Here is a 12,380-nt window from a genome sequence, read left to right as displayed (position 1 = left end):
GTCTTACTTTAAAAAAACATTTATTTTGTTATTATTTTATTTAATTAATGCCCAAGTTCAAGAAACCAAAGAAAGAGCCGATATGTGAACCAATTGTCACTGTGCCCAAACACTTGGATATGTCTGACGAAGAGAAAAAGCCCAAATAGTAAGCCTTAAAGTAGTCACTCCTTGTACCAACCATATAATCTCGGTGATAAATGAATTGTTGTTATTTCTTTAGATATCGAGATCGAATACTATTAAAGTATGAACGTTCAATATCATATGATTAAGAGTTATCTTTGAACAAATATTACCTTATACTTACCTCATATTAATACCATAATTGTTAAAAAATAACAGATTGGTACTGTTGTAATAAGCATGTATAGAAAAAATTATAATTAAATCAAATATTATCAATGATCATTCTCTGAATTTCTTTCTTCCTTCTTTCCTCTTTCTAATAATACCTAATTAGTAATATGACAAAGCTTCCCCTCACCATACAAACACTTTCTGATTTTTCTAATCTATTCTCACTTCGATTCATAAATTAGAAGAAATTTCATTTTTCATTTTTTTAGAAAGAAGTTAACTTAAAAAATGTTGAATATATGGATTCAAATTAAAACAAAAAATAAGAAATTTAGATCTTGTTGACAATATGATTAAGTTTTAAACTACAGAAAATAAATTTAAGACAAAAAGTATTTGAAACTCTTTAAAAATTTTAATATAATAAACTTGATTTTTTTTATTAAGCTAAGGTGATTACAAGTAGTATAACTGTGTTGCAGTCACTGGTGTTCGAACTCATGACTTCTACGAACTACAATGATTCCTTTAACTATTAAGGTAAACAAACTTGATTTATTAATTTGTTATTTAAGGTTTCAAATTTATTATTTTGAAGAAATTAAAATTTATTATAGTGTATCAATTTCATAATTTTTAATTTTTAATATATATATATATATATTTAAAAATGGATTGTTGAAAGGAATCATTTGGCACATTTTTAAAATATGAAGAAAATAATAAATCCAGATTTTCTTTTAATCAAGGTAGAGAGTGGCACTTCCGTAAATATATCCCTCAACTCCAATGCATTTCGCCTATTTCTAATTCATATTTTTACGTTAAAACACAGAGGGAAGCTCTCCCCCTCTCCCCCTCTCCCCCAATCAAAAGCACCAATTTCTCCATTGAATCCACGATCTCGATCCAGGCACCTTCTTTATAACTTTTATCTGCAAAAATGGTTAGTTAATTTCTTGATCTATTTGATCCCTCTTTAGATCTGATTCAAACCCCCTTTGTTATACCCAAAATCTGTTTAATTTTTGGAACCAGAAATGGGATGATTTTCCAGTTATGTAATTTTGTCAGAGTTATACTGCCTTCTCATATTTCAGTACTATGCAGCAAAGCTAGAGGGCTAGGGTTTTGAATATATTGAGATCTGCCGAGTGAATGTGTTTTTCTTATTCTTATTTGAATCGTTCAATATGAATGCTGCAATTTCAGTTTTGTTTTCTTTCCCAATGTCGAACGGTTTTGATTTAAGAATTTTTTTTTGGTTTCGACTAATTACGTGTTTTTCCCCCTTACCAGCCACTCAGACTTGAGATTAAGGTACGTGCTATTAATTGAATGTTATTTCTGTTTTGTGGGTGGTTTAGATCTTATTATTTGCAAATGTGTGAGTAATGTTCTTAATTGTGGTGTTTGGATCAGAGGAAACTTGCTCAAAGGTCAGAGAGAGTAAAATCCGTAGATCTCCATCCAACAGAACCGTGGTAATTTCTAACTTTATTCATTTTCCCATTTATTCGAGTTTCATCTTTTTCAAACTTGAAGGCTAAATGTGATCTATTATAATTGTAATTGCAGGATTCTAGCAAGTATGTATACCGGAAGTGTGTGTATCTGGAACTACCAGTCACAGGTATGGAACTTTTATTGATTGCCATTTGCCAAAACTAGAAGCTTTGCCATGTCCTAGGCCTGTAAATGAACTGAACGTTCAGCGAACCGTTCATGAACCGTGCGGCGGGAAGTTCGTTTATATACGTTTATTTATTAAATGAACGAACATGAACAATATTTTGTGTTCGTTTAATTAAATGAACGAACATGAACATAGGTCTCGTTCGTTCATTTACGTTCGTGAACGTTCGGTTATGTTCGTTCGGTTATGTTTGTTTATGTTCGTTCGGTTATGTTCGTTTAACCCAATCTTCTTAAATCAATTTTGGTGACCAATTTGTAAGTATCTTAAAAATATTAATTAATCTGATATTCTGATGACCAACTCCATAATTAACCCAATTTTATTTGGAAAACCCAACAATATTAACATGGTTTAGTTCTTTTTGAACGATCCATAAGCTGCATACCCAGCATCGTCACATCCACTGCGTCGGAACCCTATGTGACTGCGCCACCAACAATACTTATGTTCGTGTTTTCGAGTTGAGTTGGGCTAACTTTGAAAGTTTTCGAGTTCGAGTCGAGCTCAGCAATACTCGAACTAGACTTGGCTCGTTTACACCCCTAGTTAGGGTCTCCAATGTTTATGTTCGTGTTCGTTTATGTTCGTTTATTTATTAAATGAACGAACATGAACAAGTTATATTCCTTAATAAACGAACATGAACAAAAAAAAACTTGTTCGTTTATGTCCGTTTATTTATTAAATGAACGAACATGAACATACTTCCGTTCGTGTGCGTTCGGTTCGTTTACAGGCCTACTATGTCCCATGTAGTGAAATGCCATATCCTAAAAAAATAGGTGAATAAGGGATATATTTTATTACTTCGGTTAGTATCTAGATTTTAGTTGAATAACCATCCTGATTGCTTCTTTTTAACACTTCTCGTTATTATGTTTTTGATGTAGTGAAAAAAAGAAGCAATTTTGAAAATTTCATGATAGAGCTTGATTTTTTGTTACTGTCTGAAACATCTTCCCACCATCTGTCACAGTGCAATTTTTTGGGTGTTGTGGCTTGTGGGATGCTATGCAAGAAACTATCATTGGAGTATTAGATGGTTATTTTTCTGTAGAAAACATTCATGGAACTTAATTAGTTCAAGACTTAACCCAGACTAATTTTTGTCCATTCTGCTTAGCCCAAGTCCTTTTTTTAAAGATATAAGGTGCCAAAGTCTTATTTACCTGATAATAATAATAATAACAATCATTTTAGTTATCAAACCAACAAATGTGTTATAGAAACTTACATCTTCCTCTCTTCACTTGAATTGAGAATTTCTTATATATTAGAGTAACCTTAGATCTAGGATATTACACTTGTGAACACTTCTTTTATGATCATCTACTAACACTCATGGAACATGGGGACATTTATCTTTTTAGCTCTATGTATGTGGCTTGTCCTTTTTTTGTGAAACTTTTTTGTTGTATCTTTTTAGTTCTATGAAGAATGCAATTTTCATTGGCACATTGATATCATTATTTCATAATACAGTTCTATAAAAATTACAAATTAATTTCATGAAATTTATTTAGTTCAAGATTTTTGGATTCTTAACATCATATTAAAATAGCATTAGGTTTGTTTTGTAATTTTGCTAATCATTATATGTAGAATTTGAATTGTTTAGAGCTTTAGCTATTTATTAGTGTAACTTAGCTGTCCTTGTTGTGCAGACCATGGCTAAGTCATTCGAAGTCACTGAGTTGCCAGGTGTGTGATCATTTGTTATGATTCTTCTATCTTTGTCTGCTGATGCTATTTTTCCATTTTCTTTCATTGTGATGATGTTAGTACCATTCTCTGAAGTTGACATTTTTCATCTGCAGTTAGGTCGGCCAAGTTTGTTGCACGCAAACAATGGGTTGTTGCTGGGGCTGATGACATGTTTATACGTGTTTACAATTACAACACAATGGATAAGGTCAAAGTATTTGAGGCACATACTGATTACATCAGATGTGTTGCCGTCCATCCTACACTTCCTTATATGTTGTCATCGTCTGATGATATGCTCATAAAGCTATGGGATTGGGAGAAGGGTTGGGTGTGTACTCAAATATTTGAGGGACATTCCCATTATGTCATGCAAGTGACCTTTAATCCCAAGGACACTAATACTTTTGCCAGTGCATCTCTTGACCGTACTATAAAGGTACAAAGGGCACCATCCTGGTTGTAATCTATTTTTCATTATCGTTCTTGCTTCATTTGGTATAACCTTGCTAAATCAGCCTTGGGTCTGTTTGAAATTTCTAGATTTGGAACCTCGGCTCACCCGACCCAAATTTTACTCTGGATGCTCATCAGAAAGGTGTAAATTGTGTTGACTACTTTACAGGCGGTGATAAGCCCTATCTGATCACTGGTTCTGATGACCACACTGCTAAGGTATGCACTATGCTGCTAAAATATGTATTCTGCTTTCTTTTGACCATAAATAAATCTTGAGGAATTATTTACTGATAAATTCCATGGATGCAGGTATGGGACTACCAAACAAAGAGTTGTGTTCAGACATTGGAAGGCCACACACACAACGTTTCTGCTGTTTGTTTCCATCCTGACCTTCCAATTATTATCACCGGTTCTGAGGATGGGACAGTTCGTATCTGGCATGCTAACACTTATAGGTAGAAACATTTCTGCTTTAGCATGCTTACCCCCTTTTGATTTCCAATGGCCATTTGTTTTGTGGTGAGACTGATATTATCTAGTCTATTTCTGCACAACAACTCAAGATTCCTCCTTATTTCTCAACTCCATGTCTCAGTATTGGATTGGTTAAAGTGTGAATGCTTTTGGATTGTAAAAATTGTTGGCGTGAGCATCTTGAGTAAACCTGTCCAAGGTCCAGGCCCTGGACCAGGAAATTTGTAATTTGGGCTTGAAAATACATTGGATTCAATTATAAAAATATAAAATATTTTTTATATTTTATTATATGTAACGGTAATTTGGGCTTTTGAGCTGGCCACAAGCATGGTTAGGCAAAATATAAAATTCCCAGACCTCGGCCACGTACCGGTCTAATCTTGAGATAGATGTAGAAATTCATGGTCTGGAGCCACTTTGGTGCCTTACCATTAACATTTCATCCTTTAGTGTTTTCGTAAGATGTTTTGATCTTAATAGTCTTTGATGCATGTGATAGTGTCTCTTATGTTCTTCAACTTATTTACCTTTCAACCAATTCATCGTTTTCAGGCTAGAAAATACATTGAATTATGGTCTTGAGAGAGTTTGGGCAATCGGATATATGAAAGGTTCACGGAGGTAATTTCTTTTGATTAAATCATGCAACAGTTTCATGTTTATTTTCCTCTTTTTCCCCCCTCAGTTTTAACTTTTTTCTAGCTATTTTATTTATACTTAAATGCTAGAATGAATTTTTGGTCATTAAATGCTAGAACAACTCTTCAGAAATGTGAGCAATCAATTCATACTCATTGAAAACATGTGAGAAATCAATTATTACCAATTTACGTCTATTCTTTTAGGTTGTTTGACCCGTCTTCTTTAGTTGTATTTTCTTTTTTAATGCAAATTGATGATATTGGATTTATCAACTGAGTTCTTGATTAGTTTTCATGTCTTGGTAAAACTAATATACCATTTTGGTCTTACAGGATTGTGATTGGATATGATGAAGGAACTATTATGGTGAAAATCGGCCGTGAAGTACCTGTAGCAAGTATGGACAACAGTGGGAAAATCATATGTGCTAAGCAAAATGAAATTCAAACCGTGAATATTAAGAGCGTAGGAGCAGATTTTGAGGTAGTGTATGTCATAAAAAATTTCTTTCTTCATTCATGGTGTGACCTTCAATATTGGATTTGTTTTTAACCTTAAGGTGATGGTGTTATTTTTTCTCTTTGGTTCTTAGGTTACTGATGGAGAGAGATTGCCTTTGGCTGTTAAGGAATTGGGGACCTGTGATCTATACCCTCAAGTGAGTTGCTGGTTTCTAGCATCATTTAAATGAATTTGTGCATAATGTTATGGGTCGCTCCTAAAATGTCCATTAATTTTGTTTGTAGGCTGCATTTTATGTTTGTGTATAATCTTTTACCCTTTAGTTTATCTTGTATTTCTCAGAGCTTAAAGCATAACCCAAATGGGAGGTTTGTTGTAGTATGTGGAGATGGTGAGTACATTATATATACAGCTTTAGCATGGAGAAATAGGTCATTTGGTTCAGCATTAGAATGCGTTTGGTCATCAGATGGTGAGTATGCTATTAGAGAAAGCACATCAAAAATCAAAATTTTCAGCAAAAGTTTCCAGGTTTGTACTTTTTTTTCTTTTAGAAGGTTCCTTTTCTTGGAAGGCATTTTTCTTCATATAAAATGGTTTTTGTGCTTGCACACTTTGTTTTATGTTGTTGAAAGATTTAATATAAGCAACTGATCTATTGCTTCTAGAGAGCTGGGTTCAACCGGGTGAATAAAATTTTGGGTAGGGAAGGGGATTGCAATTTTCAAGACAATGCTAACATTGAATTGAACAGATTGACTTGCTATTCTTTAAGTGGATGTGATTAATATCTTGTTATGTGTATTGTGTAGTTCCATTTGTTAAGGAATTTTATCTAATGCTATATTCAAGTTCATATTTACAATGTAGCGGTATTGACAGAGATTTAACACTTCCAGGAAAAGAGGAGTGTCCGGCCAACCTTCTCTGCTGAGCATATTTTTGGGGGCACCCTACTGGCAATGTGCTCCAATGATTTTATTTGTTTTTATGATTGGGCTGAATGCAGGATGATTCGTCGAATTGATGTTACTGTGAAGGTAAGCGAAAATAACTCTACTTGCCCCAGTTGTTTTTTATTTGCTATCTTGCATTCTAAATGTCCTTTCTGTATGTTACGGAAAATGTCAGAATCTCTACTGGGCTGAAAGTGGTGACTTGGTGGCAATTGCTAGTGATACATCTTTCTATATCCTAAAGTACAATGTAAGTCTCCTTACTGTAATCTGCTTCTTAGACCAGCAAAACCAATGGACTTCTTTTGTCTGTTAAGCGCACAATTTCTTACAGTTGTGCACCAATGAATTTTGATACTTTCATGTTGCAGCGGGATGTAGTTCAACCTTACTTAGATAGTGGAAGACCGGTTGATGAACAAGGAGTTGAGGATGCATTTGAGCTTCTTCATGAGACCAATGAACGTGTACGGACTGGCATTTGGGTTGGGGACTGTTTTATTTACAACAACTCTTCATGGAGACTTAATTACTGTGTTGGTGGAGAGGTATTTGTGTTATGCTTATCCTTTGGTTTAAATTGTTCCATACATTTGGAGGCATTGACTTTTGTTGGTTTTGATGGTTCACTTTGATTATTTAATGGTTTTAGGTAACCACAATGTTTCATTTGGATCGTCCGATGTACTTGTTGGGATATCTTGCAAGTCAAAGTCGAGTATATCTGATAGACAAAGAGTTTAAGTAAGCCCGTTGTTGATTGCTAAATTTTATGTCAAAATGCATGTTGGTTTTGCTTTGAAAATGCATTGTTATCGTTAATTTGCCCTCAATTTTGTCATTTGTACAGTGTCATGGGATACACGTTACTTCTCAGCCTGATTGAGTACAAGACTCTTGTGATGCGTGGAGACTTGGAAAGGGCCAATGAAACTTTTTCTTCAATTCCTAAAGAGCATCATAATAGGTATGCACTTCAACATATTTCCTTTCATTTTCAATGAATATAGTTGTTCATGTTCCAGTTTTCTTGCAGCAGTTATTGGGTTGGAGATGTAAAATTCATTTCTCCTTTCACATTATTTTCTTTCATTTGTACTTCATTTCACATTTTGGTTCTTGTTCTTGATTACTCATCTCATGCTGAATATGCCTCTTGTGCTTGAAGTTTCGTTTTCATCTTTGGTAATATCTTTTCATATCTGAATGTGTTGAGAAACTATAAATTCCAGTTCCTCTACATGTAGCTTACCATAAAGCTATTCCCTTTATCTTTGGGCATTCCTTTCCCTTGGAAGCCATTTATTTTAAAATTGTTCTATTCAATTTCTCCATTTTTAACTTGTGATTTTTGAAATACTTCTTGGATTTAATCGGTGGTTGGCTTGCTTGATAGTGTGGCTCGTTTCCTGGAGTCACGAGGTATGGTAGAGGAAGCTCTAGAAGTAGCTACAGACCCTGACTACAGATTTGAGCTTGCGATACAGCTTGGTAAACTAGATATTGCTCAGGTAAAAGTTATCTAATTGGCTTGGGATGGAAGTGCAACTTCTTAGATCTTTTCCTTTAATGTTTGAGTTATATATTCTGTCTTCACTAGAGATTTATACTCATTTGTGCAGGAAATAGCCGCAGAAGTTCAGAGCGAGTCTAAATGGAAACAGTTGGGAAAATTGGCCTTGTCCACTGGAAAGGTGTCATGTGTTCTCTAATTTGCCAACATTTTTTTGCTGTGCCATTTGGCTCTGTTACGATTGCCATTCTTGATTTTCCTAGCACCCCCTTTTAGTAGCTTTTGCTTCTATATTTGAGTCCTGAATGATGTGGTTACAGATCACAATTTGAAAATGTTCAATGTGTTAGCTCTTGCATGTAGGATATGAAGGGGGTTTTTAATGAGGCCTATATTCTATCAAAAAAAAATGTGTTAGCTCTTGAATGAATATCTCTCAAGGATGTAGGAATAGAGATTTGCTTTTAATTACTGCTTTTCAATTTATATGAGCTATGGCATGGTTATTTAACTGTTAAATGAATTGTAAGATGGCCTTATGCATGCTTAGTGTCTTCTTTCATGAAATGTTGTACATTACAGTTTTCTGAAGTACATATTTTATTGTATGACATGCACTAGCTTTTTGTCTTAATCTGGCTCAATGGACATAAAATGCCTCGTAAATTGTTAATTTCCAATTCTCTCAGCTAGTTTTAATTATGTTGAACTTGTCAATTGTCATTGCAGCTAGCAATGGCCGAGGTATGCATGATGCATGCCTTGGACCTGAGTGGTTTATTGCTGCTTTATTCCTCCTTGGGAGATGCTGAAGGAATATCAAGACTTGCTTCACTTTCCAAACAGCAAGGGAAGAACAATGTTGCTTTCCTTTGTTTATTCTTGTTGGGTAAATTGGAGGATTGCCTTCAGCTTTTAGTGGAAAGGTAACTCCTTGTTAGTTACCTGATAAGAATATATTGCCACAAGTGCCTGTGGTTATGGATTTATTGAAATATTTTTTTGCAGCAATCGGATACCAGAGGCTGCTCTTATGGCTCGATCTTATCTTCCAAGCAAGGTTTCAGAGATAGTAGAAATTTGGAGAAAAGACCTCATCAAAGTTAGTTCCCATCACTTTGTATTTTTGGTGTTTTTTGTCATGCTTTCTTCTTTACGAATTGTGTTAGTTTTATCATAAACACTTGTTGTTTTTGGCTCCGCTTGTTTGATATTCTAAATAGTTTACTATTCTTCTTACTCTCGAAGCTTGTCATTCATGAGTTATGAATGTGTCCCAACCGTGTCAATATATCTACCTCCCCCCTCCCCCTTTTATCCCAGATGTAGACTAGTATAGCTTGATTTCTTTCCCTTTTGTTCAAGTTGATGGCTCATTTTTTTATGTAACACCTTGGTATTTTTCTGGAAAAGATTGGTTTGAATTTCTTCCGATGGAGTGTCGGACCTGAAAGCTAATGAAAACTGTCTATCATTTCTTTTCTCTTTCAAACACTGCAGCGATTTAATTTCTTTATATATCCATTCCAAGTGCAATGATATTTATACGCATGCGACATGAATCAGTTTGGCTTGGATGTTTCTGTGATGATACTCAAAAGTCAAATCTACCTTCTCCAACGCTTTTTTATGTTACTTATCATGTTTGATTAATTGAATAGATTGCTAAATGATTTGAGGGTTTTTTTTTCAGGTTAATCCAAAAGCTGCTGAATCTTTAGCTGATCCTCGAGAGTATTCTAACTTGTTTGAGGATTGGGAACTTTCTCTTTCTGTTGAGTCTAAAGTGGCAGAAACAATGTATCGAACGGGATTCATTTCTGTTGTTTATTTTCGCTTGTTATTGGTTACTATATTTGAAGGCAATTTTATCAAACCATATTCCTTGCTGCTATTAATTGTTACCACTTCCACATGATCTTGTTTCAAAGCCTTGTCAATACACCTTATTTTTCTGTCTCACATGGATATGATATCAACTTTCAATTGTCTTGTAGGGGTGTTTATCCTCCTGCAGAAGACTATTTGAACCATGCTGATAGATCACAGATGACACTTGTGGATGCTTTCAGAAGCATGCAAGTAGAGGATGAGGAGCCACTTGAAAATGGTGATGTATATCATGGGGTATATAATCGATATGTATTTTTTATTTTAAGTTGGCAATATGTTTAATCGAGGAACTGCTTTGAATGGTTCAGGACTAAGGTTTGGTTTTACTTTGTCCTTTATTTTGTGGAATTCAGGCTGCAGAACCAAATGGACTTGATCAGAATTTAGAGCAGAATGGAGAAGAGGGTAGCCAAGAGGAGGCCGTTGTTGTGGATGCTGATTCGACATATGGTGCAGTACTTGTCAATTGTAATGAGCCTGAAGAAGAGTGGGGTACGAATAATGAAGGATCCCGGTCAGCCTAAAAGCTATTGATTGGGGCAGTGTGAAAATCGAAATTGTCTCTGGTGATTAATAGTTTATAAAATGTCATTCTAACCCCTTTATCTTTTGGGCTTGTCTGACTCTAAACAGTTTTTGACTTTGTTTTCGTCTTTTTGACTTTTGTGAATTTTGATATTACTAATGTAGACTATCTTTCTTTCTTTCTCTCTCGTATCAGCTTGTTTCCCAAACATGAGTGAAGATCAAATTAGATTCACGCCTATTGTTGATTAATAAATGGGATGTACATTTGTTGGGCTTCAATTCCTCATGTACCTTGTAGCATAATTGTAACAATTTAATGCATTATAACATCGTCAAAGTAGTAATATTTATTCTGTGTACCATAGGACATTACTATGAATCCTAGATTTTGTTATTATATGATGTTTTTGGTAGTTCTTTTGATTTGTCATGTCTTGATTCTTACTTTTTATCATTCTTCTGTTGTTGGCAGTGCTTACACCAGATCACTAGGTACCATGAAGACATTCATTTCGGGCTCCACCGAGCCACTTATTTGAGGTGAGAAACTGGTATTCTTATTATTGCTTGAGGATAAAGCCTTCGTGGTTTGAATTTGCATGCCCGACTGTGGGCTAGTGGCTAGGGGCTACGGCTAAAATACGCATATTGGCCCTTTATAAATGTTCTTGCATCTTGATCTTTACAGTGAATATCCCGAGTGTCTCGGATGTAGTGTTTATTCCTTTCCAAATTAAATATAAATAGTGGTTCAATAGGATAAAGCATTATCATTATTGTTGTTTTAACAGATATCAAACTGAGGTCTGATCGTCTTGCGAGCCCAGTGGTTTGGAGCTTGGGGAGGGATACATACAACAAATATTCGGTTAGCTTTGAAACTATGATTTTAGTTGTTTGTTTTATGTTTTAGCAAATATATTCTTTCGAGGCATTTTCGATGTGCCGTTATCAATGTAGAAAGATTTCGAGAGTTAGCGACGATTACCTGCTATTTTTTATTTCCTCCGTGAGCCATGAAACAACTGATTGGGTTGTAGTTTTGTGTGTGGGGCTCAATAAATGTGAACTTGTACTGCAAAATCTCTCCATAAAAAGCGTTATATTAATTGTTCACTTAGCTTTCCTTGGCAATCAACTATTGCTATAGAAATTGGAACCACAATGAGCTCCTTATACTTATCGATGTGGGATTCTTGGATTCAATTTTAGAAGTTTTCAAGATAGAGATTCATTGATCTTATTAGTTTCATTAAATTTATTAGAAGATATATTTAGTGATGAACTGATCCTCGAGTGTAATTAAATGTACTAATAAATGATTATTCAAAATAAATATATGATTAAGACTTCCTTGAGGTTTTCGGTTTGAGTACTAGAAATATCAGGGTTGTGAGCTTTCAATGTTAAATGATTAAGAGTTATCTTTGAACGGATATTGTCTTGTATTTATACCAATTAACAAATATATATATATATATATATATATATATATATATATATATATATATATATATATATATATATATATATGATTAAGAAAGCATCAATCATGCTAAATATTTTTTAACTAAGTGAAGATACAATTCTTCGTATATTGAAGCACCGAAAAGGCTATTGTATAATGTTATAGATCCTGTCTTTTTATCTGAATGCCTTCTATGTGCTTAAATCTTCAATTTAGTACCTCACAAAGTTACAGTTAGCATCTTTTAGTAAAAAGAAAAACCCTAGTTTAAGAGAA

The 12,380-nt window shown here is 34.4% G+C and overlaps 1 protein-coding gene across 3 annotated transcripts; it reads left to right on the top strand.

The window, feature by feature from the left end:
- The first annotated feature begins 1,131 nt into the window (after positions 1-1,131).
- Positions 1,132-11,719, top strand: LOC120185857 (coatomer subunit beta'-2-like). 3 transcript variants are annotated; one of them, XR_005522159.1, is made up of 26 exons: positions 1,132-1,246; positions 1,600-1,620; positions 1,723-1,784; positions 1,879-1,933; positions 3,664-3,700; positions 3,817-4,142; positions 4,247-4,378; positions 4,472-4,620; positions 5,195-5,263; positions 5,617-5,767; positions 5,877-5,942; positions 6,089-6,277; positions 6,646-6,786; positions 6,878-6,952; positions 7,074-7,250; positions 7,355-7,446; positions 7,553-7,669; positions 8,099-8,213; positions 8,325-8,396; positions 8,945-9,141; positions 9,224-9,317; positions 9,909-10,015; positions 10,213-10,342; positions 10,462-10,674; positions 11,109-11,176; positions 11,428-11,719. XR_005522159.1 is itself a non-coding variant. In XM_039189959.1 (26 exons), exons 1-25 carry the CDS (start codon positions 1,244-1,246, stop codon positions 11,126-11,128), a joined length of 2,712 nt encoding a protein of 903 aa, XP_039045890.1. In that variant the 5' UTR covers positions 1,132-1,243; the 3' UTR covers positions 11,129-11,176; positions 11,428-11,719. The 3 variants fall into 3 exon arrangements, 2 of the variants coding, with proteins under 2 accessions (XP_039045890.1, XP_039045889.1); XM_039189959.1 differs by having other exon boundaries at positions 10,462-10,576; XM_039189958.1 differs by having other exon boundaries at positions 10,462-10,600.
- The last annotated feature ends 661 nt before the right edge of the window (positions 11,720-12,380 follow it).

This window comes from Hibiscus syriacus, unplaced genomic scaffold (assembly GCF_006381635.1).
Source record: "Hibiscus syriacus cultivar Baekdansim isolate YM2019G1 unplaced genomic scaffold, ASM638163v2 tig00113124_pilon, whole genome shotgun sequence".
NCBI classification, from domain to species: domain Eukaryota; kingdom Viridiplantae; phylum Streptophyta; class Magnoliopsida; order Malvales; family Malvaceae; genus Hibiscus; species Hibiscus syriacus.
Note: the sequence above shows the minus strand (reverse complement) of the source record. Positions and strands in the feature narration are given on the sequence as shown.